The sequence below is a fragment of the Leopardus geoffroyi genome, chromosome A2, assembly GCF_018350155.1.
Source record: "Leopardus geoffroyi isolate Oge1 chromosome A2, O.geoffroyi_Oge1_pat1.0, whole genome shotgun sequence".
Classification (NCBI taxonomy): domain Eukaryota; kingdom Metazoa; phylum Chordata; class Mammalia; order Carnivora; family Felidae; genus Leopardus; species Leopardus geoffroyi.
Genome location: NC_059331.1, coordinates 154,076,657 through 154,102,342, shown reverse-complemented (window position 1 = coordinate 154,102,342; position 25,686 = coordinate 154,076,657). Strand labels below are relative to the sequence as shown.

Sequence of the window (25,686 nt, the reverse complement as noted above, 5' to 3'; positions counted from 1 at the left end):
ATTTATTTTTGAGAGGCAGAGTGTGAGCAAGTGAGGGGAAGAGAGAGGGAGACACAGGATCCGAAGCAGGCTCCAGGCTCTGAGCTGTCAGCCCAGAGCCTGACGCAGTGCTTGAACCCATGAACCATGAGATCATGACCTGAGCCAAAGTCAGATGCTTGACCAACTGAGCCACCCAGGTGCCCAAAGACAGCTTTTAAAATGATGTTTTAGAATGATATATTTTTTTCCTTTGATATTTAATGATTTGGAAAAACACTTGCTATATAATACAAAGCAGAAAGAGCAGGATGTGAAACTATATATTCAGTGGGATTCCAGCTATTTATTACACATGCATAGGCAAAGAAAAAGCTTGGGAAGCATCCTATCAAGATGTCAGCAGTAGCCGTATCTAGAATTAACACTTTGAGACAATTTTTACTTTCTTCTTTACACTTTTATGTGTCTTTCAAATTTTCTGCAGTGAACACATATTACTCTTATAATCAGGCAATAAAATCAAATTAATACATTTTATTTAATTATTTATTTTAAAGATTTTATTTTTAAGTAATCTCTACCACCTATGTGGGGGCTTGAACTCACAACCTTAAGATCGAGAGTTGCATGCTCTACTGACTGAGCCAGTCAGGTGCCCCTCAAATTAATATATTTTAAAAAAGGATATTTCGCAGGAAAGCAATACAGTCACAACAGAGCAGATAGACTACATTTAACAGTACCTATCTGGTTGTGTGGGAAAATTTTCAATGTCAGGAAATCCTTGGTTGCATTAAAGAAAAATCTTAATCAAATTTCAAGTTGTATTGGGGCACCTGGGTGGCTCAGTCCATTAAGTGTCCGACTTCAGCTCAGGTCATGATCTCAGTCTGTGAGTTTGAGCCCCATATCGGGCTCTGTGCTGAACAGCTCAGAGCCTGGAGTCTGCTTTGGATTCTGTGTCCCCCTCTTTCTCTCTGCCCCTCCCTTGCTCATGCTCTGTCTCTCTCTCTGTCAAAAATAAGTAAACATTAAAAAAAAAAAATTAAAAAAAAAAAACCCATAGACTCTCAATGTTGGAAAGGGATCTAGAAGCCGTCTGGCCCAATCCTTAACCTAGTAAGGATCCTCTCCTGCAATGAAAGAAAGGAGAAGTTAGAGAGTTTGGTATGGCTGCATTTGACTTCTCCTGGCTCTCAAGGTTGTGACTTGGATTTCTGCTAAAATGCCTCAAGTAGCAGGCTTCTTACTAATTGTTAAGGCAGCCAGTTCCACTGTGGGATAGCTCTACCTGTTAGAAAAATTAGTGAGTTACTAGCATCAAACAGGTAAGGGCATTTTAAGGTGAAGTTAATAAACAGTAGGAGGGCAGGTCCTGTTCAGCTCTGCAGCCCTATGATTCCCAGCCTTACCATATGTACAAAATATTTCTGTTGGCACAACACTGCGTGTGGTCAGATTCATTTTGTGTTTAATAAACAGAGATGCGTGTTCTCAAAGAGTAATTTTAAGCTAAGGTTTTGGGGAAATAAACTACACGTTTGTGGTAAACACTCAGCCAGTTTTTCTTTTCCAGTTTGTCTGTGTGAAAAGTAAAAAGGACCAGAGAGCCGAGTCAGAGATTGTTGGCCTTCCTTCCCGGCATCCAGCTTCTTCTCTCCGGCCATGTCTTCTGGTCTCTTCTGTAACCTTCCTTCACCATCTGTCTCTTGTCCAGGCTGCCTGTGGCTTGCACAACCAGCCCTGAGTCAGGAGTCCTGGGTTCCCTTTTCACGTTGTCACCCTCTGTGTGACCTTGGGGGAAGTCATGTAACCTTGGTGATGATGCTTCCCAAGAGATGTGGTGGGGGTTCTCTGGGAGGGAGTCACTTGGGGAAAAATCCAAGGAAATGTTGCCTTCAATCCTCTGTGAGAAAATCTTTGTCTGGGATCCCCAGGACTCTCCAGAGGGGATAAACTGGTTCTGCTACATATAGTACCTGATACAAAGGGATGTTATGTCCTTTGAGAAACAAACAGGAAAGCTATGAAGAGAGCATGAGAATCAGGGGCACATATTCTGCGTCAGGCTCTGCCACTAATTTGCTGCAGGACTTAGGCACATCCCTTCACCCCCTGGGGTCGTTTACTCATCCCTAAAGCAAGGGGATTGGACTAGAGGATCTCAAAGTTTTCCTCCAGGGGTACAATTCTGTGACTCTGCTCAACACAGTATATTAAACGGAGAAGAAACTAGAGGTGGGAATTGTGCTGAAAAGAGCCTCACCAGTGGATTTGGGGGAAAGTATTATTACAGAAAAATAACTGGGGAGGCTCCCGAGTGACAAATTTGGAGATCTGGTGGGTAAAACGCATCCATGACAAACGTTGAGGCATTCTCTTCTCTTCATGATGAAATTTTATTTTCCTATATCACACTTCCAGTCAGTCTGTGACTTGGCAAGTGAAGACAGGAATGAAAGAGGCGTAAAGTGGGTTTGCTTGCTCTGGCGAGGAGAGGCAGAGAGACCAGGTCAAGATACGGGGAGGTGGAGAAAAAGGACGCGGGAGGGTTCCATGATGGAGGGTCTTCTAAGGAATGAGACTCAGCCTTGTGCTGAGGGGAAGGAGGTGAGATGAGAGGGAGGGGAGGAGAGAGTGTGCCAGTCAGTGAGAGACGTTGGAGGGCTCTTTCTTTTTTAGGGCATGATCTGGGGGACAGAAAGGTGTAGAACATCCGTGAGGACCCACCTGATGTTGGATGTGCGCCATTGTGCACTCTGACACTCACTGGAGGGAGTCCACGGCCAGGAGGGAAAGGGAATGTATGCGGCAGGAGATGATTCTGGTTTCAGCACAGAGAACACTGACTTCAGTGTGCTGATGACGTGAATCTTGGACATTACTGTCAACAAATTGCATTTGTGTGTGTGTGTGTGTGTGTGAGCTGAACGTCATTCCCTCTCTTTTTAGCAACCTCAAGCCATTCTCTGTCTCTAGTACTTTGTCTCCATTAACGCATATTGTGAAGGTTTGTGGATGGTGGGGTCAGTGCCTGGCCAGTGGTGGGAACTGCTAGGTAAGTGGATGTTAAAATCAATTATGTGAAGGAAGGCCATCTGGCCAGAATTCAGTTCAGAAAATCAGACACTGTGGAGAATCAGGTTGTTACTTCAGCTACAATTTTATTTTTGGATTAAATTCCTTGCAAGCATTTTAGCTTGCTCTCCACTTACCCCTTTTCATTTTTTGAATTATAATGATCTCCTGAAAGTTGATCCTGTACCGCTGAACATGTGGTCGTGCACAGTATCTTCCTAATCCCTGGTAGAGGGATACAGGAACAAAGGGGGCCCTTTGTTTAAAGGAATGTCCACTTTGAAGAGATGTACGGGGAGTGCTCGCCTCTTTAGCTGGTCAAGAGCCACCTTATAGAATGTCCTCGGGCACAAAAGTGCCTCGCCTGAGACCTGCCCAGACAAGTGTAAAGTGGCCCAAACTGGCATTGTGCCCCAGACTTGTCTAAAGAACAGAAGTAGAGGTACGAAACCACTAAATGTCCAAAACAGTACTCTTACAGGTGGCCTTAGGGGATTGATTCTGTTCTAAGGGGGTTGTTTCCCTCAAGACCTCGTGCCAACTGTAAGTGTCATTTTCCTTTAAAGCATTGGGTTGAGAGGTGCCTGGGTTGCTCAGTTGGTTAAGTATCCTATTCTTGACCAGGACTGAAGTCATGATCTCACGGTTCGTGAGTTTCAGCCCCGTGTGGGGATCTGCACTTGGAGTGTGGAGGCTGCTTGGGATTCTCTCTCTCCCTCTCTCTCCGTGCCTCCCCTGCTGACCCTCTCTCTCAAAGTAAATAAATAAACTTAAAAAAGAAAATAAAATCTTTAAATGAATAAATAAGGAAGGATGCTTCCAGGCCAGTGAGTGGTCAGGACTCAGTCTTTGGTTCTTTTCTGCCCATTGCTGGAAACCCTCTTGAGGCTCACCACTGTGAAGGGTTCTCCTCTCCCCTTTTCTCTCCTTCCTCCACTGTTGAGATCACAGGAGAGAATCTGGGAAGTTTACTTTGGTCCTAGACCACCTGGACTGTGGGTGCTCGCACTTGAATCGTTCCGACCTTGCGTGAGTCAGCGATGCTATGAAATGCTGTGTGTAAGATACAGAGCTCAGTCGGGACACTTGCAGAGAGATGTAAAAGATACCTTTATGGGATTCAAGGTGATTGTGCCACAAGCACCTAAAAGATAAGGAAAAGTAGAAGTTGCCAGTTTCTACACGTGCTGGGCCCCTAGAGCTCACAGAATTGTCTTGGATTATTAACTGTCTCTTCCTTGAAAAAATAGAGGAAATCTTCCCACGAGGCTAATTTTCTCCTCAGTTCCTTCCCTGCTCCCTCCTTCCTTTTCACAGCCTGGTATTTTGGAAGAGTTGTCTGTATTGTCTTTCTTCACCAGCCAGTGACTTCCCAGTTCCCCAGTCTCTGAATTCTGCCTCCTTCATGCCCCTGAAGGAGGTCCATCAGTGTCACCAGGCACCTCCAGATGCTTCTCAGCTCTCCTGTTGTGTGAGCCCTCCACGATTCTTGAGATACTTCTCTCGAATTCTCTCTCTTCTGAGTGTCCTCCTCGATCTCCATTCCTGGTCCGTCTCCTCTGTCCTGCCTTAGAACCTTTCAGGTCTCCCACACTCAGGCCTGATTTCATTGCTTCCCCCTTGTCACAGACCGAATTGTGTCCTCCACCCCCCCCCCCCATTCATATGTTGAAGTCCTAACCCCGCACCTCAGAATGTGACCTTACTTGGAAATAGGGTCTTTGTAGAGGTAATGAGTTAAGATGAAGTCATACTCTTACTGGAGTAGTCTGGGCCCCTGCCCCCAACCAACATGTCCTTATTAAAAGGGGGGATTTGGACACAGACACACACATGTGAAGATGAAGTCAGATCCCAGAGGCTTCTGTAGCTAAGGAACCCCAGAGATGGCCAGCGAATCACCAGCAGCCAGGTCAGAGGCATAGAACAGATTCTTCCCCATAGTCTCAGAAGGAATCATAACGCCCCACCCCCATCACCTTGATCTTAGACGTCCACCTCCAGGACTCCTAGACGATGAGTTCTGTTGTTTACGCTACCCAGTTTGTGGTGTCCCCTGTCGAGGCAGTTCTAGTGAGCTGATAAACCCCAGGCCAGTGGCAGACCAATGTGTTGGTCTAGAAGCCTCTTCACTCTTAAACATTATTGAGAACCCCAAAGAGCTTTGGCTTATGTGGATCCTATCTACTAATAATTAAAACTGAGAAATTTAAAAATGCTTGTGTGTGAACTCATTTAAATTCATATGAACCTGTTTATTATGTTAGTATAAACACCTCTTTTTATGAAAGCACTGTATTTTCCAAAACAGTTTCGTGAAGAGTAGCACTGATTGCTTTCTTTTGCAAATCTCTTTAATGTGTGACCAATAGAAGACAGCTGGGTGTCTTTTACATATCTATTTTTACATTCAGCTCATTGCTCTATGTTATTTTTTTTTGAAATATATGATGAAAATCTGGTCTCACGTAACTAAGTAGTTTTTAGAAAGGGAAAAAAATTTTTTTTAAATTGTATTTAAATTCAAGTTAGTTACCATATAGTGTAATAACTAACACTACTACAGTAGTAGAATTCACTACTAATTCTAGAGTAGAATTTAGTGATTCATCCCAGGAAAAATGTTTTACTAGACTTTTCAGTAGTTGTGGACATTTTTCTTTGATACTATAGGCCTTTTAAAAAATTTTTGTTAATGTTTATTTTTGAGAGAGAGAGACAGAGTGTGAGCAAGGGAAAGGTAGAGAGCGAGAGAGGGAGACACAGAATCCGAAGCAGGCTCCAGGCTCTGAGCTGTCAGCACAGAGCTGCACGCAGGTCTGGAACCCAGGAACTGTGAGATCATGACCTGAGCAGAAGTCAGACGCTTAACTGACTGAGCCACCCATGTGCCCCAACAAGTAGTACTTTTTAAAAGCTTAGTTGCAGTGTGGACTCTGAAACCAAATCAATGACCTTTTCATTAAAATCCCTTGGTTAAGCATGTACTTTTCAATGGATCGTTTGCCCAAGCATGACTTTATAACATCATGCATTGGGCATTTGGGAAATAATGGTTCATTGAGTTTTGCAGATCTCCCAAATGCTGTCCCATTTCATTATACAATAACTTTTAAAACTCACATTTATAAATATCCCCACAGAAATATCCTCATCAGAAAAGTTGTTAGCATTGAGAAGCTGTCACGTTCATGTGGGCGCATAAAAGTTTTCCAAAATGTTAATTGTTGTTTGAGAGTTAGAATTTCATCACTGGCAACAATGTCAGTTGTTTTCCTTTGAAGTGACAGAATCATTTGGATCATTTCTGAGAAAATGCCTGCCAAATGCCTATGTCTGAATAACCACAGTGTGTCAGCTGTTCTTTTCAAGTAAGAATGGTGTTCTGTCAAAATAGCTAATTCAGCTGGCAAGTCAAACCATCACTCTTCTTACTTGGTTATGCCACAAAAGGGCCTTATGTGTGCTTTCCGTTTTGTCACACGGGATATTAACGATGAAACGATATTTCGTCTTTTGCCTGGGCCACAGTGCTGGTCTCAGAACTGCTCTGTCTGCTGCGGGGATTGCCTCTCCTTGTGTCCACTCTGCAGTTAGTAACATGTTTTCTGGGGCGCCTGGGTGGCTCAGTCAGTTAAGCATCAGACTCTCGATTTCAGCTCGGGTCATGAACTCCTGGATTGTGGGTTCGAACCCCTTGTCAGGCTCTGCAGGCAGTTCAGAGTCTGCTTGGGATTCTCTCTCTCCCTCTGCCCCTTCTTCACTCTCTCAAGATAAATAACATTAAAAAAAAATAAATATGTTTTCCAAGTTGTGCCATTTACCCCTACCCTACCTGCTTCAGAGCTGTCAAGGGCCCCAGATGCTCTTGTGATAAAGGCACAGTCCTTAATACAGCCTGCAGATCATGCCCTCATCCTGCCCGCTTTCTCCCACCCCCTCATTCTCTCTGCCCTGTGTATACTGCCTTCTTTCCCCAAGGAGTCAAGTTACACGACTTAGCTGTGTTCTCTCCTTCAGTGTACCCATCTTCGTTCTGACACATTTGTCCCTGTGGTTATTTAATAATTTGATTACTGAGACTAGACTGTCTCAGCTCTGGGGCCACACTACCTGGGTTCAAGTCCCCTCTCTACCACTTGCTAGTGAGCAACCTTGAATGTGTTACCCATCTCGGATTGCTAATCTGCAAACCAGACAAACAATAACAACAAGGGTTTTAATAATACCTATTTCTTAGGGTTTTGTCTTAAATTTGCCCGTAGTGGGCATCATCTGTTTGCCATTGATATTAGGATTATTACTTTTGTCTGCCCTGCTAGAGTTTAACACAACAGGCACTGTTTTGCCCAGTTCATGCCTTAAGCGCCTAGTGCCTTGCCTGGCACTTCATAGTTGCTCAGTCAATATTTTTGAGATTATTTTATTTTATTGTCATTTTAATTAAATATTTGATTTTCTTCAAATTAGCTGATGGATACAAACTGTAAAAATCAAGTCGTACAAAGGGTTAGAAAGAGCAATGCTCAAATCTCCTCCCTCTCCATTCCATCTGCAGCCTTGTTCTTACTCTTGACTAATTTTTTCCTTTTGTGGTTACTTTCAAAATCTCCAGGGACACCTGGGTGGCTCAGTCGGTTGAGCGACCGCCTTCGGCTCAGGTCATGATCTCACGGTTCATGGGTTCGAGGGTTTGAGCCCCACATCAGGTTCTGTGCTGATAGCTCAGAGCCTGGAGCCTGCTTCGGATTCTGTGTCTCCCTCTCTCTCTGCACCTCCCCTGCTCACGCTCTGTCTCTCTGTGTCTCAAAAATAATATAAACATTAAAAAAAATTTTTTTTAAATCTCCAGATAATATGCTCACGCTGCTCTTCTCAGTTTATCGGCGTTTGACATTATCTTTTGAATTGAATACTTGTTTCTTTTTGGTCTCTCCCATCTCCACTAAAACGTAAGCTCCATAAAAGCTGTGACTTTGGGGCGCTTGGGTGGCTCAGTCGGTTGAGTGTCCGAATTCAGCTCAGGTCATGATCTCACAGCTCATGGGTTCGAGCCCCGCTTTGGGCTCTGTGCTGACAGCTAGGAGCCTGGAGCCTGCTTCGGATTCTGTGCCTCCCTCTCTGCCCCAACCCACTCGCATTCTGTCTCTGTCTCTCTTAGAAATACATAAACATTAAAAAAATAATAATAAAAAAAAAAGCAGCGACTTGGTTGTGTTTCCTGCTGTGTCTGCAGAGCCTAAAACAGGGCCTGACGCACTGGGGGTGCCCCATAAATAAGCCCTGGATGAGTAAGCATCAAGACATGCTTCATGAGCATCTGTAGTTGCTTCGCGTTGTGCTGGCCTCTGAGAGGCACTCAGCGAGCACCAGTAATGCTCCATGGAAATGAAATCGGTGCCGTTTCTATCCTTACTCTCGTTCAACTGTTACCTTCCCTCTCTTCTTTTGTCTGATCAGTCTCCAGGTCCAGGCCCATTTTATTACTTACACAGCTGTGAATATGAGGCCCGCTCAAGTTGACATTTTGTTTTGTAACATTGCATCACCAAGGGCTTAAAGTTTCCCCTCAAAGCAGTTTCTTGTACTGTTTTTGTCTTTATGGTCCGTAATCTGTGATCTGCTCTCCAGAAATCCATAAAGCTCTGAAAACAAAGATGTTTTTATGCACGTGGCAGCACAGTCTGACCTGATTTAACGTGAGGCATGTGTAATTTTTATTGATTCTTCATAGCGAGGATGTATATATTTAAGTACAGAAGGATTAACATGCTTTGATTACAGCGCGCTGCCCCCAGGGCCCTTGTGGTGTTATAGAACATATAGTATATACCTGGCTTAACTTTCTAAAATAGACGACCTTCTGAAATCCAAAAGCCTTCTGGCCCCAAAGTTGAAGACCTGTAATATATGAGCTTTATGTGTTCATTACGGAAACATCAGGGAATAAAGAAAAGGACAAAACACCTAAATCTAAATCCAAATCCTATCCACCACGATGATTTCAGTATAGTTCCTTCCACATCTTTCCTGTATTGATTATACATGTTGAAGAAAGTTCAATGATACTGTTTCATAAAATACTTTTTATCAACAGTGTTCCAAGAACCTGTTTCCTTGTCTATAGAATGCTTTTCATGCTATTTTAATAGCTGCACTATATTCTGTCACAGAGATGTGTCAGAGTTCGCTTAACCGTCTTGATCTTTTACTTCTTCCTCAAAGCGGCCCCTGAAGAGGGTTCTGCAAAATCTCCAGGGTTCTGTGCACCAGTTTGAAAACCACCAATCTGGCTTAGGATCCTTTTCCAGTGAAGGAACTGAGTCTCCTGATGGGTAGCTGCCTTCCCTGGGGCCACTCAAACCTCCCGGGCTACTTTGATTTAGAACACACATCTCCAGAGATTTGTCTCTGTCCTCTCTCCACTGTATAACGCCAGCTAAGCACAATTCTTCTTTGCTCTTTCTGAAATCTTTTTTTTTTTAACCTTTTATTTTGAAATAATTACAGATTTTACAGAAAGTTGCAAATAGTACAGGGAGGTCTTGTGTGCCCTTCAAGCAGTTTTCCCCATTGGTTATTTACGTGGGGAAATTGACAATGATAGAAAGCTTGTATATGGTTCTGTGTCATTTTATCACATGTATTGATTCACATCTCCAGCACCATAGTCAAGCTATAGAACTGTTCTGTCACCATGAAGATTTTCCTCATGTTACTCCCTCATAGACACACACATACACCACCACCATGACCATTCCCAATGCCTAACAACCAGTAATTTCTTCTCCATCTCTATAATTTTTGTCATTTAGAGAATGTTATCTATCTGGAATCATATAGTGCATGGCTTTTTCAGATTGTTTTTTTTTTTTTTTTTTCACTTACCACCTTGAGATCTATCCAGGTTGTTGTGTTTATCAATAGTTATTGCTTTTAGTGCCTTGTGGTATTCTCAGGTATGAATATACCATAAGCAGGATATTTTGGTTGTTTCCAGTTCTGAGCTATTACGAATGAAACTGCTATGATTGATGTATAGATTTTTTAGGGGTGAACATAAGTTCCATTCTCTGGGATAAGTAGCATGAGTGTGATTGCTGGGTCCTAAGGAGAGTGCATATTTAGTTTTTTTTTTAAAAAGCTGCCAAACAGGGGCTCCTGGGTGGCTCAGTCGGTTAAGCATCTGACTTTGGCTCAGGTCATGATCTTGTGGCTTGTGGGTTTGAGCCCCGCGTCGGGCTCTGTGCTGGCAGCTCAGAGCCTGGAGCCTGCTTCAGGTTCTGTCTCCCTCTCCCTCTGCCTCTCCTGATCTCACACTCTGTCTCAGTCTCGCAAAAATAAATAAACATTAAAAACAAATATTTTTTTAAAAAACTGCCAAACAGTTTCTCAGAGTGTACCATTTTACATTTCCACTGGCAATGCATGACACATCCAGTCTGTCCACATTTTTGCCAGTGTTTGGAATTGTCACTATTTATTATTTGTCATTGTTCTGATAGGTATATATTGATATTTCATCGTGGTTTTAATTTGTATTTCCCTAATGGCTAATAATGTTGAACGTCTCTTCCTGTGCTTAGTGGCCATCCGTACATCTTTTTAGGTAAAATGTCGTATGGCTTTGGCCCATTTTTCCAGTTGGATTGCTTGATATTTTGTTGAAGTTTGAAAACTTGATAAATTCTAGGTATGAGTCCTTTATCAGATACGTGACTTGCGTATATTTTCTTCCAGTCTTGAGCTTGTCTTTTTATCCTTTTTTCTAGAATCTTTTGCACAGCAAATTTTTGAATTAATTTTTTTTTATTTCTCTTGTGGATAGCAATTTATGTGTCTTATTATAGGAACTCTTCACCAAACCCTCGGTTCTGAAAATGCTCTACTATGTTTCTGCTCAAAATTTTATAGTTTTACATTTGAAATTTATCCCTGATCCATTTTGAGTTAATTTTTGTCAAGGGTGTGAGGGTTGTTAGGTCTTTGTTCCATTTTTGGCCTGTGGATGTCCATTTGCTCTAGCACCATTTGCTGAGAAGGTGATCTTTCCTCTACTGAAATGCTTTCCACTTTTGTCAAAAATCAGTTGGCCTGACTTGTGTTGGTCTATTTCTGGATTCTCTACTTTCTTGCGTTCACCTGTTTGTCTGTCTTTCCCCCAGCACCACAATCTTGATTACTGTAGCTGTATGGTAAGTCTTGAAATTAACTAGAGTGGTTTCTCCTACTTTATTTTTCTATTCATTATACCTCTGCTGATAAAACCCTGGCTGGGAGGAGAGGAGTGCCTGGTTACTGCTCCCCACATGACCTCAATGAGGGGGTGGCCTCATTGCCAATGGCAATTGGGAAAGTTCCCGTTAGATCTCCTCTGACATCACCCAGTGAGGTTAACAAAGGGTGTCTTATTACCACAGGGTGGGTCTGGGAGTTCAGACTCCGCACTTGGCCTTCTCTGACATGATACTGGAGGGTGTCGCTTTGGTGCACGTGGGGGAGGGTAGAAGACTGGGCTCTCCACTTGGGCTTTGCTGACATGGGTGGGCATAGAATCACAGTTTTTTCCATGGTGTTTGGCTGGATTAGAGTGATTACTATCTGAAAGTCTTCTTTCTTACTAGGCTGCCTCTTTCCTGATGCCTTGGCTAGAGAGAGCAGGCTGTATTGGGGATTTTTTTCTATCTGCCTATCTTGCTGGCTTCTGCAGCACCATGCCTAGAACATAACAGGCAAAAGAAACCCCAGAGAACTTGCCTCTGTCATTCCTCACACCCTGAGGTTCCTAGAAGGTCTGTCTTCTCTCTACCTTTCAGAGTCTTCTAATATTTCTTGTACGTATAATGTTCCGGGTTTTCAGTTTTAGTGATTGGGAAGAAAAAGTATTTCCACTCCATCTTTCCAGAAGCAGAATCAAAGTAATTTTTCAAAAATGTCAATCAGTTAGGGCGCCTGGGTAGCTCCGTTGGTTAAATGGCTGACTTGATTTCGGCCGAGGTCACGATTTTACGGTTCATGAGTTCGAGCCCACATTGGGCTGTATGCTCGCATACAGATCCTCTGTCTCCCTCTCTCTGCCCCTCCCACGCGCATGCACTTGCACGTGCGCTCTCTCACACTCTCTCTCTCAAAAAGAAATAAATGTTAAAAAAAAAAATTTTTTTTAATGTGAATCAGTTAAGTAATGTCATTTCTCTGCTTCACAATTTCCAAGGGCTTCCTGGTATGATTATAAAAAATAAAAAATATATAAATCATAATCAAAATATATAAAATCAAAATTTCCTAAAAAAAGCGAAAGAACAAAATCCAAATTTCCTATCGGCCCATCAGAACTTCCGTGGCTCCCTGTTTCCACTCTGATGTGCTTTATACTCCCTCTCCCCACCTCTCTCATGCCCCAGCCACACTGGCCTCCTTTCTGTTTCTTGAACGTGTTGTGCCTTCTTGGACTATGAAATAATATCACGCATAGTTGTAAACAGGGACTCTGGTGTTAGATGGCCTGTCCTGAGTGACTGTGTGATCTTGGGCCACTTTCTCGGCCTTTTGCGCCTCTATTTCCTCATATGTGACTTGAGAATAAGAATACTGTCCGCCTCCTAGGGTTATTGAAACGATTAAATGGATTGGCCCATGTGATGTAATTTGAGGAACTCTAAAGTGCAGGAACGATTCCCAGTGCAGAGGAAGCATTCAATAGATAAATCAGCTGTGGGGATGAAGTTACTTACACCTCCCTGCTCTTGAATGGCTGTTTCTGTTGCCTGGAATACCTCCTGCCACCCCCCGACTCCCATGCCCCCCAACCCCACTTTTTTTTTGCAAGACTGACTCATTTAAATCTTCCACGCCTCAGCCTAAATGGCCTTATCTGCTTATGTAAAGTAGTCTCTCTTCCTTTCTCTAAAGCCTATCTTTCTATAATAGCACTTTTTATAATCTGATATCTGGCTAACTTATTACTCGTTTACTGTTTGTCTCTTGCCCCGTGGACAAGAAGCTTCGTGAGGGCAAGCACTCTTGTCTCTTACTCACTGCCCTACCCCCGCCCCCCCCCCCCCCAGCCCCTAACAGAAGGAGCCACATAGTAGACTCTTAATAAAGATTTGTTGAATGGATGAAAGAATTCAGGTCATTTATGGTTACACACCTATTACACATAATGCTGCAATAGACATTATTGTGGTTAAATTTCCGTATACAACTTCCAAATTTTTTCGTAGGATGAACTTCCTAGAGTGGGGTTGCTGGGTCAAAGGATATACACATGGCCTTTCAGACAGATTGTATTAATTTACTCTCCTGCCAGTGTCCTGTGAGTGTGTTGTCCTTCTGCATTTTCCACTCAGGGATTTAGGAGGGAAAAAAAGAAGCAAACCTTGAAATGCATTCTCCCTCCTCTCCTTCTCCATTCAAAATAATTAATATTCTGTTATACTTTGCAGATGAGGATACTGGGAACCTGGGGTTAAATAAGCTTCCTCAGGGTCAATGGCAGAGCTGGGATCGTGGCTCGGGTCGTTTGGTTGTAAACTCTGGTCTTAACCATCGAGGTGTGCTTTTCGTCTATATTTTTCCTCAGTGATTCCTGGGCACCGGGACATTTGAGGACGTCTGCACCACCCACTGACCGGGGGACCCAGCAAACCCCAGGGGGGCTGAAGAGCAGAATGAGAGGTAGGCAGCGGAAGGGACATGAGGAGGGAGGCACCAGTCGAGGCAGGGGCTCCTCTTGCCTCGAGTTCGTCTGGCAAGAGAGACGGAATCAGTGTCAGCCATTCTCTTTGCAGTTGCCAGTTCGAATCCTTCTGCTCTGTGCTGTGGGTCCTGAGTTCAGCTTTCAGAAGTCTGACCAGGTGAGGCTGGACTTGAGTGATTCCGCCACGTTGGGGTGGGCGGCTCTGGCCAACCTCTGTGTCTGAAGCAACCCGAGCATTGCTCTTCCTACAGGCCTCGTTACAGGCCACCTGCTCCCCCCAGGGGCCCTGGCCTCCGCTCCCCCAGGTTCAAGCTGCCCCTTCTCAGCTGATCTTCCCAAACTGCCTGCATTCACCCTGCTGCCTCCCAAGGTAAAGTTAGATTGTCCACCCTGTGTTCTCAAAGCAATAGTTCTAATTTGATGATGCACAAGCATCACCTGAGGTGCTTATTAAAAAGACCTCAGACAACCTGGGCCGTTTGAATATTGATGGGATATTTGATTACTGTTGAATTACTGTTGAATTTTAAGTGTGACCATGGTATTACATATGTGTGTATTATATATGTAATATATATGAATATGCATCTTTTAGGTTACATATGTATTGTACATATATTATATATGTATATTACATATGTATATGTATATAATAATATAATATATGTATATTAAAATGTATCTTTTAGGTTACATATGTATTATATATTATATAATATATTATAATATATATTATAGTATATATAATATAATATATGTATATGAAAATGTATCTTTTAGAGGTACATACTGAAATATTTTGAAAGAAGAAATATGTGTGGGATTAGCTTCAACATAGCCTGGGGTGGGTGGGAGAAGTGGGTAAAAGAACTGATGATACAAAATTCACCAGTTGACGCTGAGCAGTATGAATATGGCGGTGCCTTATATTGGTCTCTGTACTTTTGTGGTTGCTTTAATTTTTCCACTCTAAAAAGTAACAACAACAGCAAAACACCCTTCTTGTTCTAGGATACATGTGCCACTCACCCCAGGTGGGTGCATGAAGGGATCTGCACCCCCCACCCCTTGAGGAAAGCTGCTTTGCCAAGCTCATTAGTGTGAACGAAGGTGGCCACTGCAGAGGACCCCCAACCAGGAGACACGGTGTAATTGCTTTACTCCTCTGCTCCTCGCCCCTCTCCACCAAATAAGTTGATCAGGACAGTAATTCTCTGTCAAAGGGTAAATAGTCATGTCTGGCCCTTTCTCTTTACCTGGGCCACATTGGAAGCTGAATCTTAGCTATTGAGTGTTTATCTGTCTGTTTTGTGTTGCAAGTGAAGTGTTTTTGAAGATAGTTGTTGATAAGATAGTGGGCATGATTTGTTTTTCATGTCCCAAATGATTTCGTTTTACAGTGACAAGAAGGAGTGTTTGATGTGCTTAGTAGATGCACTGGAATGTTGTCTCTAGGGCCCTTCTAAGTCCTCTAGAAACCTTTCCCAAAACTGCTCACCGAGGGGTGAGTTACTTTTCTTACAGGAGAAAGTCACTGCTTCCTGGTGGGGCTCCAAGGTCGTGGCCCTGGGCTCAGGTGGCTGGGGGAGGGAGGGGGTTTTTGAGCAGGGCTGGCCGGTGAGGCAGGTTCTCCTCACTCCCAGGCAGGTGTTGATACAACAGAGCTGCCTCTGGGCTCTGTAGGCACCTAGGGAGGAGAAGCACCGGGAGGGGCTCTTTGCCTTAGGGAAGCCACCCAAGGAACCCTGGTCCCAGGCCTGCCACTCACAGGCCCTGACCAAACACAGCTGCCTCTGGGGGCTCCCTGCTAGGGGGGTTGGGCCAAGGGAGTACCAGAGAGCTGTAGCCCCTGCCCTGCTGCAGATCCCTGTCTAGAGCCTGCTGGGACAAAGCCGGGGTAAGAAGGCCCTTTACACTGTGTTCTTGGTCTGCTTGATGCTAATGTCTTGTGTCTCTCTTCTACGGAAACATTCCTTTATTTATCAGAGAGGGTAGTATGAAAAGTTTTGATTCATCTAGGTGTCAAAAGGCAAAAAATGCAGCATCAGGCGATGCATTCTGGAGGGAGGGATGATGTTTGGTCTCTAGACAATAAATTGGGCAGTAACTTTTGAGAACCTGCTTTGTGGCTGAGCTATACTGGTGATAGAATGGAAAACATGACATAGTTCTCACCTCATGGAATTGACTGGTTAGTGGGCAACACAAACGTGAAACAAGTAGTTGCCGATGACTTATCTTCTGGGAGTACTGGTTTCACGTGGTGGTGGTGGTCTGAAAGGGCCTAGGGTAGAAGAGGACTCCAATGACAGGATTGTGTTGGGTGCATGGAAACCAGGGGGACTTGGGGAGGAAGAAAGTGAGGTTCCAAATCTAGGGGAATGCATGGACAAAGGTCCTGGGGTAGGAGGGAGCTCCGGGAGACATTGTGTGTCCGGAGAGCAGTGTGGAGGGCAATGAAGCTGGAGGGGAAGGCAAAGGCCAGATATACAGCCTCTTTGTTGGCCAAATCAAGGGTTTTAGACTTGATTCTATGAGAAATAGAGATACAAGAATAATTAAAGCAGAGAAGGGAAAACCCCAGTGTCTGTCAAACAGCAGCTACTGTATATATTATAAAATGAAATGAGAAAAAGGGGCCCATTCTGGAGGTGTGATAGTTATTCCAGAAGGTTGGTCTTTGGGGAAATTGATTTGGCTTGGCAGTGGTAGAGCAGCCCAGAGGGCCTTTGGTGGGAGTGGGTTCTACATGAATACCCTTTTTCCATACAGAGGACATACATACAGATTTATTTCATTCTGGCTGACTGCACAGGGTTCTGTGAGTCAGCTTAATCACTGTCCTGTTGATGGATATCTGGGTTAGATCCATTTATTATAATTATAATATACAATGTTATCAGGAACATCGTTGTGCATACATTTTCCCATACATCTCCAAGTTTGTCCAGATGAATAGCAGTGGAAATCCTGGGTCATGGATATGAATGCTATAAAATTTGATAGGCACTGACAAATTGCTCTCTGAAAAAAACTGTCCAAATGTACACTTACAAGACTAAAGTACAGTGTATGAAGATGCCTGCTCTCTCATACCGTCCACAACACGGGTCTTTACTCATATTTTTTAATCTCTTGCCAGTCCGATAGGTGGTGAAAAGTGCTATCTTGTTTTTGTTTATATTTTTAGAATTAAGAGTCATTCCTGTTGGATTTTTTTCCCCTGTCGGATATTAATATAATGCAACTAAAGCCAGTTTTCTTCCTAAGGCTTCTATACTCTTATTCCCTCCGATGTCTTTGTCTCCTGCAGACCAAGGCTGTGTCAAGATGGCGTCCGTGTTTCGCAGTGAGGAGATGTGTTTGTCCCAGCTGTTTCTCCAGGTGGAGGCTGCATATTGCTGTGTGGCTGAGCTTGGGGAGCTTGGACTGGTTCAGTTCAAAGATGTAGGTGCCACATTCTTGGGAGACCAGAGGAAGGTGGGGTGGGTGTAGACATCTCTTTCACACCAACTTCTTGGTAGTGAACTAAGTTCAGGGAGTAGAGCCCTGAGCTGGGATAGATGGAGTTCCACGTGGTTCTAGTTGTTCTGGCTAAGGTTTGTGATAACGTTGAGAAGTGACTTGCAAACATGTTCTCCTTTCCTCTAGATGTATCTCTTCTATAGGAATGTTTTGAGGCTCTAATGCAGTCACTACATGTTAGATGGCATTATACTTTATTTCCTACATGGTACCTTCAAAGAATTAGAGGTCTCCAATGGGCATGTGGACTACCAAACCTTGTTCCGAAGACAGAAACCAATTGCTCCTAACTAGCTGGTCTGAGGACAAAGTGCACAGTCTCCCTAGAGTGACATTCTAGGGCTAGACAGTCTTGAGTGTGATGTTGGGGTATCATTTCTCAGAGGTGGTTTGGATCCTTACCAAGCTTTTTTGAACAACGTTCTTTACTCCTTTACTTCCTCACCAAGATCACAATCAAAACTAAGCTCCTGCAGGAAGGATCTTGTCTTGTTCTGTGTGTTCTTAGTTTCTAGTACAGGACCTGATGTGAGGTAGTTCCTTAATAACATTTATTGGGCTGAGCTGAGGGTCACCATCACTAGGACACTGAATTTTTGTTGATGATTGTGATAACATTGCATGGAGCTATGCAATTTCAAGATCCTGTCGTATTCATGACTCCACTGAGGATTTCAAGGCTCATTTGGATGTAAATCCAACTAAAAGCAAGGAAACCTTAACTGTGGGAGGACTTTCTAAGTGTAGGAAGACCAGAGCTGAGGCATTTGGGAGATTGTGTATAAGAACATCAAGGTGTGTTTTGCCTGTAACTTACCTGTCTCATGCATGGAAGTATCTATTCCGAAGATGGTTCCAGCAACCTTCCCCAGCATTAATAATAATAATAATAATAATAATAATAATAATAATAATAATAATTCCCCAGCATTAATAATAATAATAACCAAAGGGAATACATTGGCATCTGTTGCTACTAATGTGTGGCTTCTGGTTTCCCCCCACTCTAGTTAAATGTGAATGTGAACAGCTTCCAAAGAAAATTTGTGAATGAAGTCAGAAGGTGTGAGTCGCTGGAGAGAATTCTCCGTAAGCCAGTTTTCTGTTTACTGTCTAAGTGTCACCTGGTTGGGAGGTAAATGGTTTGCAGAACTAGATTATAACAAACATGTACCTGTTTGTATACTTTTTGAGGTGATTCTAGAGACAGAGTGGGGAAATTAGGGTTGGGTTGCTGGTGCCATGGCAGTCCTGGGGGGGCGGGGGCGGGGGGGGGCGGGGAACTCAGGTAGCTGGGCTGGCTGAAAGGTACCTGTCTGCTTGGGCCCACTTCTTAGGTGAGAAAACACAATCACCTTGGGCTCTCGTGGGGTTTCATCCCACAGGTTTTCTGGAAGATGAGATGCAAAATGAGATCGCAGTTCAATTGCCAGAGAAAGCCCCACCAACCCCTCTCCCACGGGAAATGATTACCCTGGAGGTAGGTTCTTTTCTACTTTGCTAAAGACAGTCACGAAGCCTGTCTCCTGAGGAGCTCAAAAAAAACCACTCACGGATCTTTACCCAGTTGCAGAAGGTGTAGGGGCGGATTTATGTGACTGTCCACTTTTCAGTATTAATCCCCCAGGAAAATCCCACTGTAAAATTTTTATTTTCATTTTAAATGTTTATTTACTTTGAGAGAGAGAGTGGGTGTGTGTATGTGAGTTGGGGAGGGACAGAGGAGAGGGAGAGACAGAATGCCAAGCAGGCTGCATGCTGTCAGTGCAGAGCCCGAGATGGGGCTCAATCCTGCCAACCATGAGATCATGACCTGAGCTGAAACCAAGAGTTGGAAGCTTAACTCACTGAGCCACCCAGGCACCCCACCCCCACTGTACAATTTTTAGAGTCACTTCTGATCATGGGGAGAGCTCTTTTTTTCTCCTACTGCAGCCCGAAGGGAGCTCACCCCACTTTGAGAAGTGGTTTCATTGATGGACATAAATTCTCTCTCTCTCTTTTTTAATGTTGTATCTATCTATCTATCTATCTATCTATCTATCTATTTGAGAGATATAATTTTTATTGAGTATTCCCTAGGTCCAAAATACTGCTCAAAACATATTGTATGTTTTACATGTAATTGTAATTGGTCAATGATTGTCCCTATTTACAGGTCAAATATTTGAATCAGACGTCAAGTAACATTTCTGTCATCATAGAGTTAATAAATGAAGGAGCCAGGAACTTATCCCATTGGTATTCAGAACCCATATACTTTTTGTGGGGGAGATACATTTTATTTTGAAATAATTACAAATTTATAAAAAAATTGAAAGAATAGGCCAGGAAACTCCTGTTTATACTTGTCTCAAATACCTTAACCGTTAATATTTTGCATATTTTTTCTCTCTTATTTTCTCTTTCACTCCCTTTCGCTCTCTTTTTCTTTCTTTTTCTTCTCCTTATACACACTACACACAGGTAAATGTGCATACAAGTTTTTTCTAAACTATTTGAGAGTAAGCTGTAGATATGTCCTTAACCCCTAAATACTTTAGAGTACTTTTCTTGAGAAAAAGGACATCCTTTTGCATAAACACACTACAGTGATCAAAATCAATACATTAACATTGAGACAATACTATTATATATCTCATTTACAGACCTTGTTCAAATGTGACCAACTGCCTCAACAGTGTCATTTACAGAAAATTTGACAAATTTTGTAGTCTGTCTATTCTCCTCTCCAGTCTAGTATCATGCATTGTATTTAATTGTTATTGCACTTTATTCTTATCTCTCTGCCACAAGTCCTCAGTCTTCCTGTCTTACTCAACCATAACAATTTTGAGAAGTCTTAACCATTTACTAGAGTGTCCCTCAACTTGGGTTTACCTGATTTTCTATGCTTATGATTAGACTCAACTTAGGCATTTCTGCCGGGAATACCACACAATGATACTACATCCTTCTCAGTGCATTATGTAAGTTGGCACATGATATCCATTTGTCCCAGAATTGGTGACATTAAATTTGATCTCTTGGTTAAGGTTGTATTCATCAGATTGCACTCATGTAAAGTTAATATTTTCCCATTGTTCACTTAAATATTTTATGTGGGGATACTTGGAGGCTATGGAAATATTCTGTTCTATGATCCATTGATGATTGCTTTTTTTTTTTTTTTACTTTATATTTCTTTTTGTTTTAAATAATTTATTTATTTTTTAATTTACATCCAAGTTAGTTAGCATGTAGTGCAATAATGATTACAGGAGTAGATTCCTTAATGCCCCTTAACCCATTTGGCCCATCCCCCCTCCCACAATCCCTCCAGCAAGCCTCTGTTCTCTATATTTAAGAGTCTCTTATGTTTTGTTCTCCTCCCTGTTTTTATATTATTTTTGCTTCTCTTCCCTTATGTTCATCTGTTTTGTATCTTAAAGTGTCATATGAGTGAAGTCATATGATATTTGTCTTTCTCTGACTGACTAATTTCACTTAGCATAATACCCTCTAGTTCTATCCAGGTAGTTGCAAATGTAATGTTTTATTTATTTTTGAGAGAGCGCAAGCAGGGGAAGAGGAGAAAGAGGGGGACAGAGGATCGGAAGTGGGCCCAGCTCTGAAAGCAGTGAACCTGATGTGGGGCTTGAACTCACCAACTGCAAGATCATGACCTGAGCCAAAGTCAGACGCTTAACTGACTGAGCCACCCAGGACACAAAGTTCTTAGAAGCAGTGAAGTCTTGTCTGTATGATGCTACTGAACAAGACTTTTGCTGGCACAATGGGATCTTCTTTTTCTTGTCTTATCTTCCTTCTTTTCTTAACTATTGTCACTGTACTATACATTATAGCCTAAGGATTTATTTATCTTGTAGCTGGAAGACCACCTTCACCCATTTCACACCCTGAAGCCCCCGTAACCACCAATCTGTTCTCTGTATCTATGAATTCAACTTTTTGTTTTTTTTCTTTTCTTTCTTTCTTTTTTTTAAGATTCCCTATTTAAGTGATATCATAAAGTATTTGTCTTTCTCTGCCTGATTTATCTTACTTAGTATACCCTCAAGGTCCATCCATGCCATTGTTATGGCAGGATTTCCTTCTTATTATGGCTGAGTAATATTTCCCTGTGCACATATACCCCATCTTTATACGTTCATCTGTTGATGAGCAGTTAGGTTGTCTTCACTCTTGTAAATGATGCTGCAATGAACACGGGACTGCAGGCATCTTTTCGAGACAGTGATTTTGTTTCCTTCGGATAAATACCCAGAAGTGAAATTGCTGGATCCAATGTGTTGTTAACTAATCATCTTTCTGGTGGGAAATGACTCATGCTTTGTATCTACTCTAGACTGAGGCCTCTCCTCGATTGGCTTCTGGGATCAGCTGTGCCTCAGCCAGCTGTTTTCTTTAGCCAAGGACATTATAACTGAGGGGACTACCCCTTTCTTTCCCTCTCTCCTTCCTTTTATAAAACTTTGAGTGCCCACCATGCACAAGGTAGCTTAGAGAGAAACAAAACATGGCCATGTCCATTAGGAGCTTCTAGAGCAGATGGTGGTGAAAAGAGGGAGGGGTGAGGCAGTGAGAAAGAATGTCAAAAGGTAGGCAGAGCCAGATCCTGGAAGGCCCTGTAGATCTTGATTAAAAAAAATTTGCGTATTTTATGCTAAGAAAAGGAAGGGCCCATTAAAGGAGGCAGGAAGGTAGGGGAGCTTCACTGAACTGAGCCTTATCTCTGGCTGGGTTTGTTTGTTTGTTTTCTTTAAAGATAATGTAAAATTCTTGAAATTTTTGAAGCCTTTAGTAGTATAAATAAAGATACTCTAACAGAGATACGAGACTGGCAACTCCCCTGGAAAATATTTTGGATCTGGCCATACTAAAACCTGGATATTTTGGAAGATATTGAGTTGGTTATATGTTTCAGATAGTACTTAAAAAAAACAAAAATCATTGCCTCCAAAGGAGGTAGGCATTGGCCCACTGGTTGGTTTTGAAACTCTACACTTTCATACATTTATACTGGTAACCAGTTAGATTACAGTCCAATGTGTACCAACAGCCCTTCCTCAGTATTTTCCTCCTGGGTATTATTTGTTGTAAAGATGAAATTAGAATGGCATGAGCTTATACGTAGCAATATTTGTCTAACCATTGACCAAGGGAACAGACTGATTCAACGGTCTGGCAGTTAGTTGAGTGTTCCTCCAGCATTCCTATGAAGGGGAATCCTTCAAGATTGTGCAAGAGTACACAAGTGGCTTTGGGCCCTTGACTTGCAAATTTTCTAAAGAGGCTTTCATAACAATCCTAGAGGAAATATTAATTCAGAAAAAAAAACTACCCACAAATCCACCATCTCAGCAGAAACTGCCATAACTTCTCAGTTTTTAGGTTTTATCCTTATCAGCTATATTTTTATGTAACCCCATGTCCATTGTCTACATTATAATTTTCTACTTTTTGCATTTAACTATCACTTTGTAAACTATGTTTTAAATAATGGGCTGTTGTCCAAAATATTTTTAAAGGCAGAATTATTTAAAAAAAAGGTTTTTAAAAAATGTTTATTACTTATTGAGAGAGAGAGAGAGAGAGAGAGAGAGAGAGAGGGACGGAGTGTGAGTGGGGAGAGTTAGAGAGGAAGACACAGAATCTGAAGCAGGCTCCAGGCTCTGAGCTGTGAGCACAGAGCCTGATATGGAGCTTGAACTCATGAACCCTGAGATCATGATCCAAGCCGAAGTTGGATGCCCAAGTGACTGAACCACCCAGGTGCCCCAGCACAATTTTTTTTTTAATATATGAAATTTATTGTCAAATTGGTTTCCATACAACACCCAGTGCTCATCCCAAAAGGTGCCCTCCTCAATGCCCATCACCTACCCTTCCTTCCCACCCCCCCCCCCCCCCCCATCAACCCTCAGTTTGTTCTCAGTTTTTAAGAGTCTCTTATGCTTTGGCTCTCTCCCACTCTAACCTCATTTTTTTTCCTTCCCCTCCCCCATGGGTTTCTGTTAAGTTTCTCAGGATCCACATAAGAGTGGTTTGCCTCCCTCCCTCTTTAACTTTTTCTTTTGCCCCTTCCCCTCCCCCATGTCTTCTGTCAAGTTTCTCAGGATCCACGTAAGAGTGAAAACATATGGTATCTGTCTTTCTCTGTATGGCTTATTTCACTTAGCATCACACTCTCCAGTTCCATCCACGTTGCTACAAAGGGCCATATTTCATTCTTTCTCATTGCCACGTAGTACTCCATTGTGTATATAAACCACAGTTTCTTTATCCATTCATCAGTTGATGGACATTTAGGTTCTTTCCATAATTTGGCTATTGTTGAGAGTGCTGCTATAAACATTGGGGTAAAAGTGCCCCTATGCATCACTACTCCTGTATCCCTTGGGTAAATTCCTAGCAGGCCCCAGCACTATTTTTAATAGAATCATTGAGCGTATAGAGCAAATGGTTAAGAAGCGGTTAAGAAAAAACTCCGTTTTCTCCCCCAACTTTCTGCCACTATAGTTAGTGTTCAAAATTTAGGGTAGTGATTATCACTGGGTGATGTGCATGTGGGGCCCATGGTGGAGTTCTCTCTGCAATGTGTATGAAATTTTCCATCATAAAAAATACTAAAAATTCAATTTTTTTCTGATATTAATATGTTTTTTTGGGAGGGAGGGGAACTAACATTTGCAGGAATATTTTTGTTTTATTGTTTATTTTCTAATCTCTTTGGTAAAAGTGTCTCTTAGGTAGATTAAAAAAATATCTAGCATGATCTTCTCCGTCTTTTAACAGGTGACCTTAATCCACTTTCATCTATTATGGTTGCTGATTCACTGACCATTGTTTTTGTTAAATGTTGAATTGATACAGTAGAATTTTTAGAAACTGTGTGTAAGGTATAAAGAATAATGATACAGTAAACACTGAATGCCATCACTCCGAATGAGATAAAGGTGACCACAGTGATGGTGTTAAAGCCCTCTGTGTGCCCTCCCCTCCCGCCTCTCCCCTCCACTCTCCTCCCCACTCCCCTCTGCACTCCTCCCCACTTGGAGACAATCACTGTCCTGAATTTTGTATTTTTCTTTTCTTTGTTTCTGTAGAGTTTTATCGCATATTTAGTCTTCTAAATAGCATATGATTTAGCTTTGCACATTTTAGTTTTATGTAAATGAAATCATGTTTATTCTTTTGCAACTTTCTGTTTTCTTACATCGTTTTATTTTTAAGACACCATATTGTTTCATGTTTCTGAAATTAATTCATTTTCACTGCTGGGTAGTGTTTCTTGTATTGAATGTACCACACTTTATCCATTCTATTGTTGTTGGACATTTGAATAGGTGAGAAATGAGCTTTCATATGTGTGTGTGTCTGTGTGTGTGTGTGTGTGTGTGTGTGTGTGTGTGTGTTTTTAGAGAGTCAGGGAGAGGGGCAGAGGGAGGGAGAGAGAGAGAGACAGAGAATCTTAAGCAGGCTCCATGGTCAGTGCAGAGCCTGATGTGGAGCTCGATCCTACCACTCTGGGATCATGACCTGGGCTAAAATCAAGTTGGGCCCTTAACCAGCTGAGTCAACCAGGCACCCTGAGCTTTCAAATTTTTTAATTATTTGCCAAATCTCAGTAGTGCATTCACAAATTGTGCCCAACAGAGAGATCCTCACCTATTACATTTTGAATTTCAATACCTATATTTTACATTTCCAAGATTTCTTGATTTTAAAGTTTATTTATTTTGAGAGAGAGAGAGTGAGCACAAGCTGGGGAGGGGCAGAGAGAGTGGGAGAGAGAGAATCTCTACCCCACTGACAGTGCGGACCTGTCAGAACAGAGCCCGACTCAGGGCTTGAACCCATGAACTGTGAAATCATGACCTGAACCGAAATCAAGAGTTGGATGTTTAACTGACTCAGCCACCCAGGCGCCCCACATGTCCAATGGTTCCCCTTTTATATTTACCTGTTTTTTCATTTTAGGACATGCTTATTTAATAATTTAGTGGTGTGTATGTGTGTAGGGGTGTGTGTGTGTGTGTGTGTGTGTGTGTACGTAGTGCTCTTTGAGCATTCTAAAAAAAACCTTAAACTCTTTTTCAGACTATTCCATAAAAATAATTGCACCCAGTGTGAGTTTGTGTTCTGACTGTTGATTTTGTTGGTGATTTTTCTTATCGTAAGATTTCTTCTTGAGACTTACTCATTTTGTATGCTCATTTTGGAAGGAAGATTGTTTCTTATTTTTTGATTTTGTCTTCTTGCCTATCTTGCCGTTTCTCTATGTAGCCTTTTTCTCTTGCTTGTACCTGGTTCTCCAGACTCCAACCCAGAACTAGTGATTTCTCTTTTTGTATTTTATCAGTACAGTGTGTTTGAGGCGGAAGGAATTCTCAACA

At 42.3% G+C, this 25,686-nt stretch overlaps 1 protein-coding gene across 4 annotated transcripts in view; it reads left to right on the top strand.

The window, feature by feature from the left end:
* Positions 1 to 25,686, top strand: part of ATP6V0A4 (ATPase H+ transporting V0 subunit a4) — a 100,728-nt gene that overhangs the window by 7,748 nt on the left and 67,294 nt on the right. For 2 of the 4 annotated variants that reach the window (XM_045495815.1, XM_045495814.1), the window contains exons 2-6: positions 13,646 to 13,740; positions 13,854 to 13,919; positions 17,076 to 17,209; positions 18,298 to 18,376; positions 18,673 to 18,767. In XM_045495815.1, the coding sequence (XP_045351771.1) occupies positions 17,093 to 17,209; positions 18,298 to 18,376; positions 18,673 to 18,767 (291 nt within the window). In that variant the 5' untranslated portion in view covers positions 13,646 to 13,740; positions 13,854 to 13,919; positions 17,076 to 17,092. Of the gene's footprint in view, positions 1 to 13,645; positions 13,741 to 13,853; positions 13,920 to 14,013; positions 14,133 to 15,441; positions 15,660 to 17,075; positions 17,210 to 18,297; positions 18,377 to 18,672; positions 18,768 to 25,686 lie in introns of those variants that run through there. The other 2 variants (XM_045495816.1, XM_045495817.1) reach the window with 2 other exon arrangements.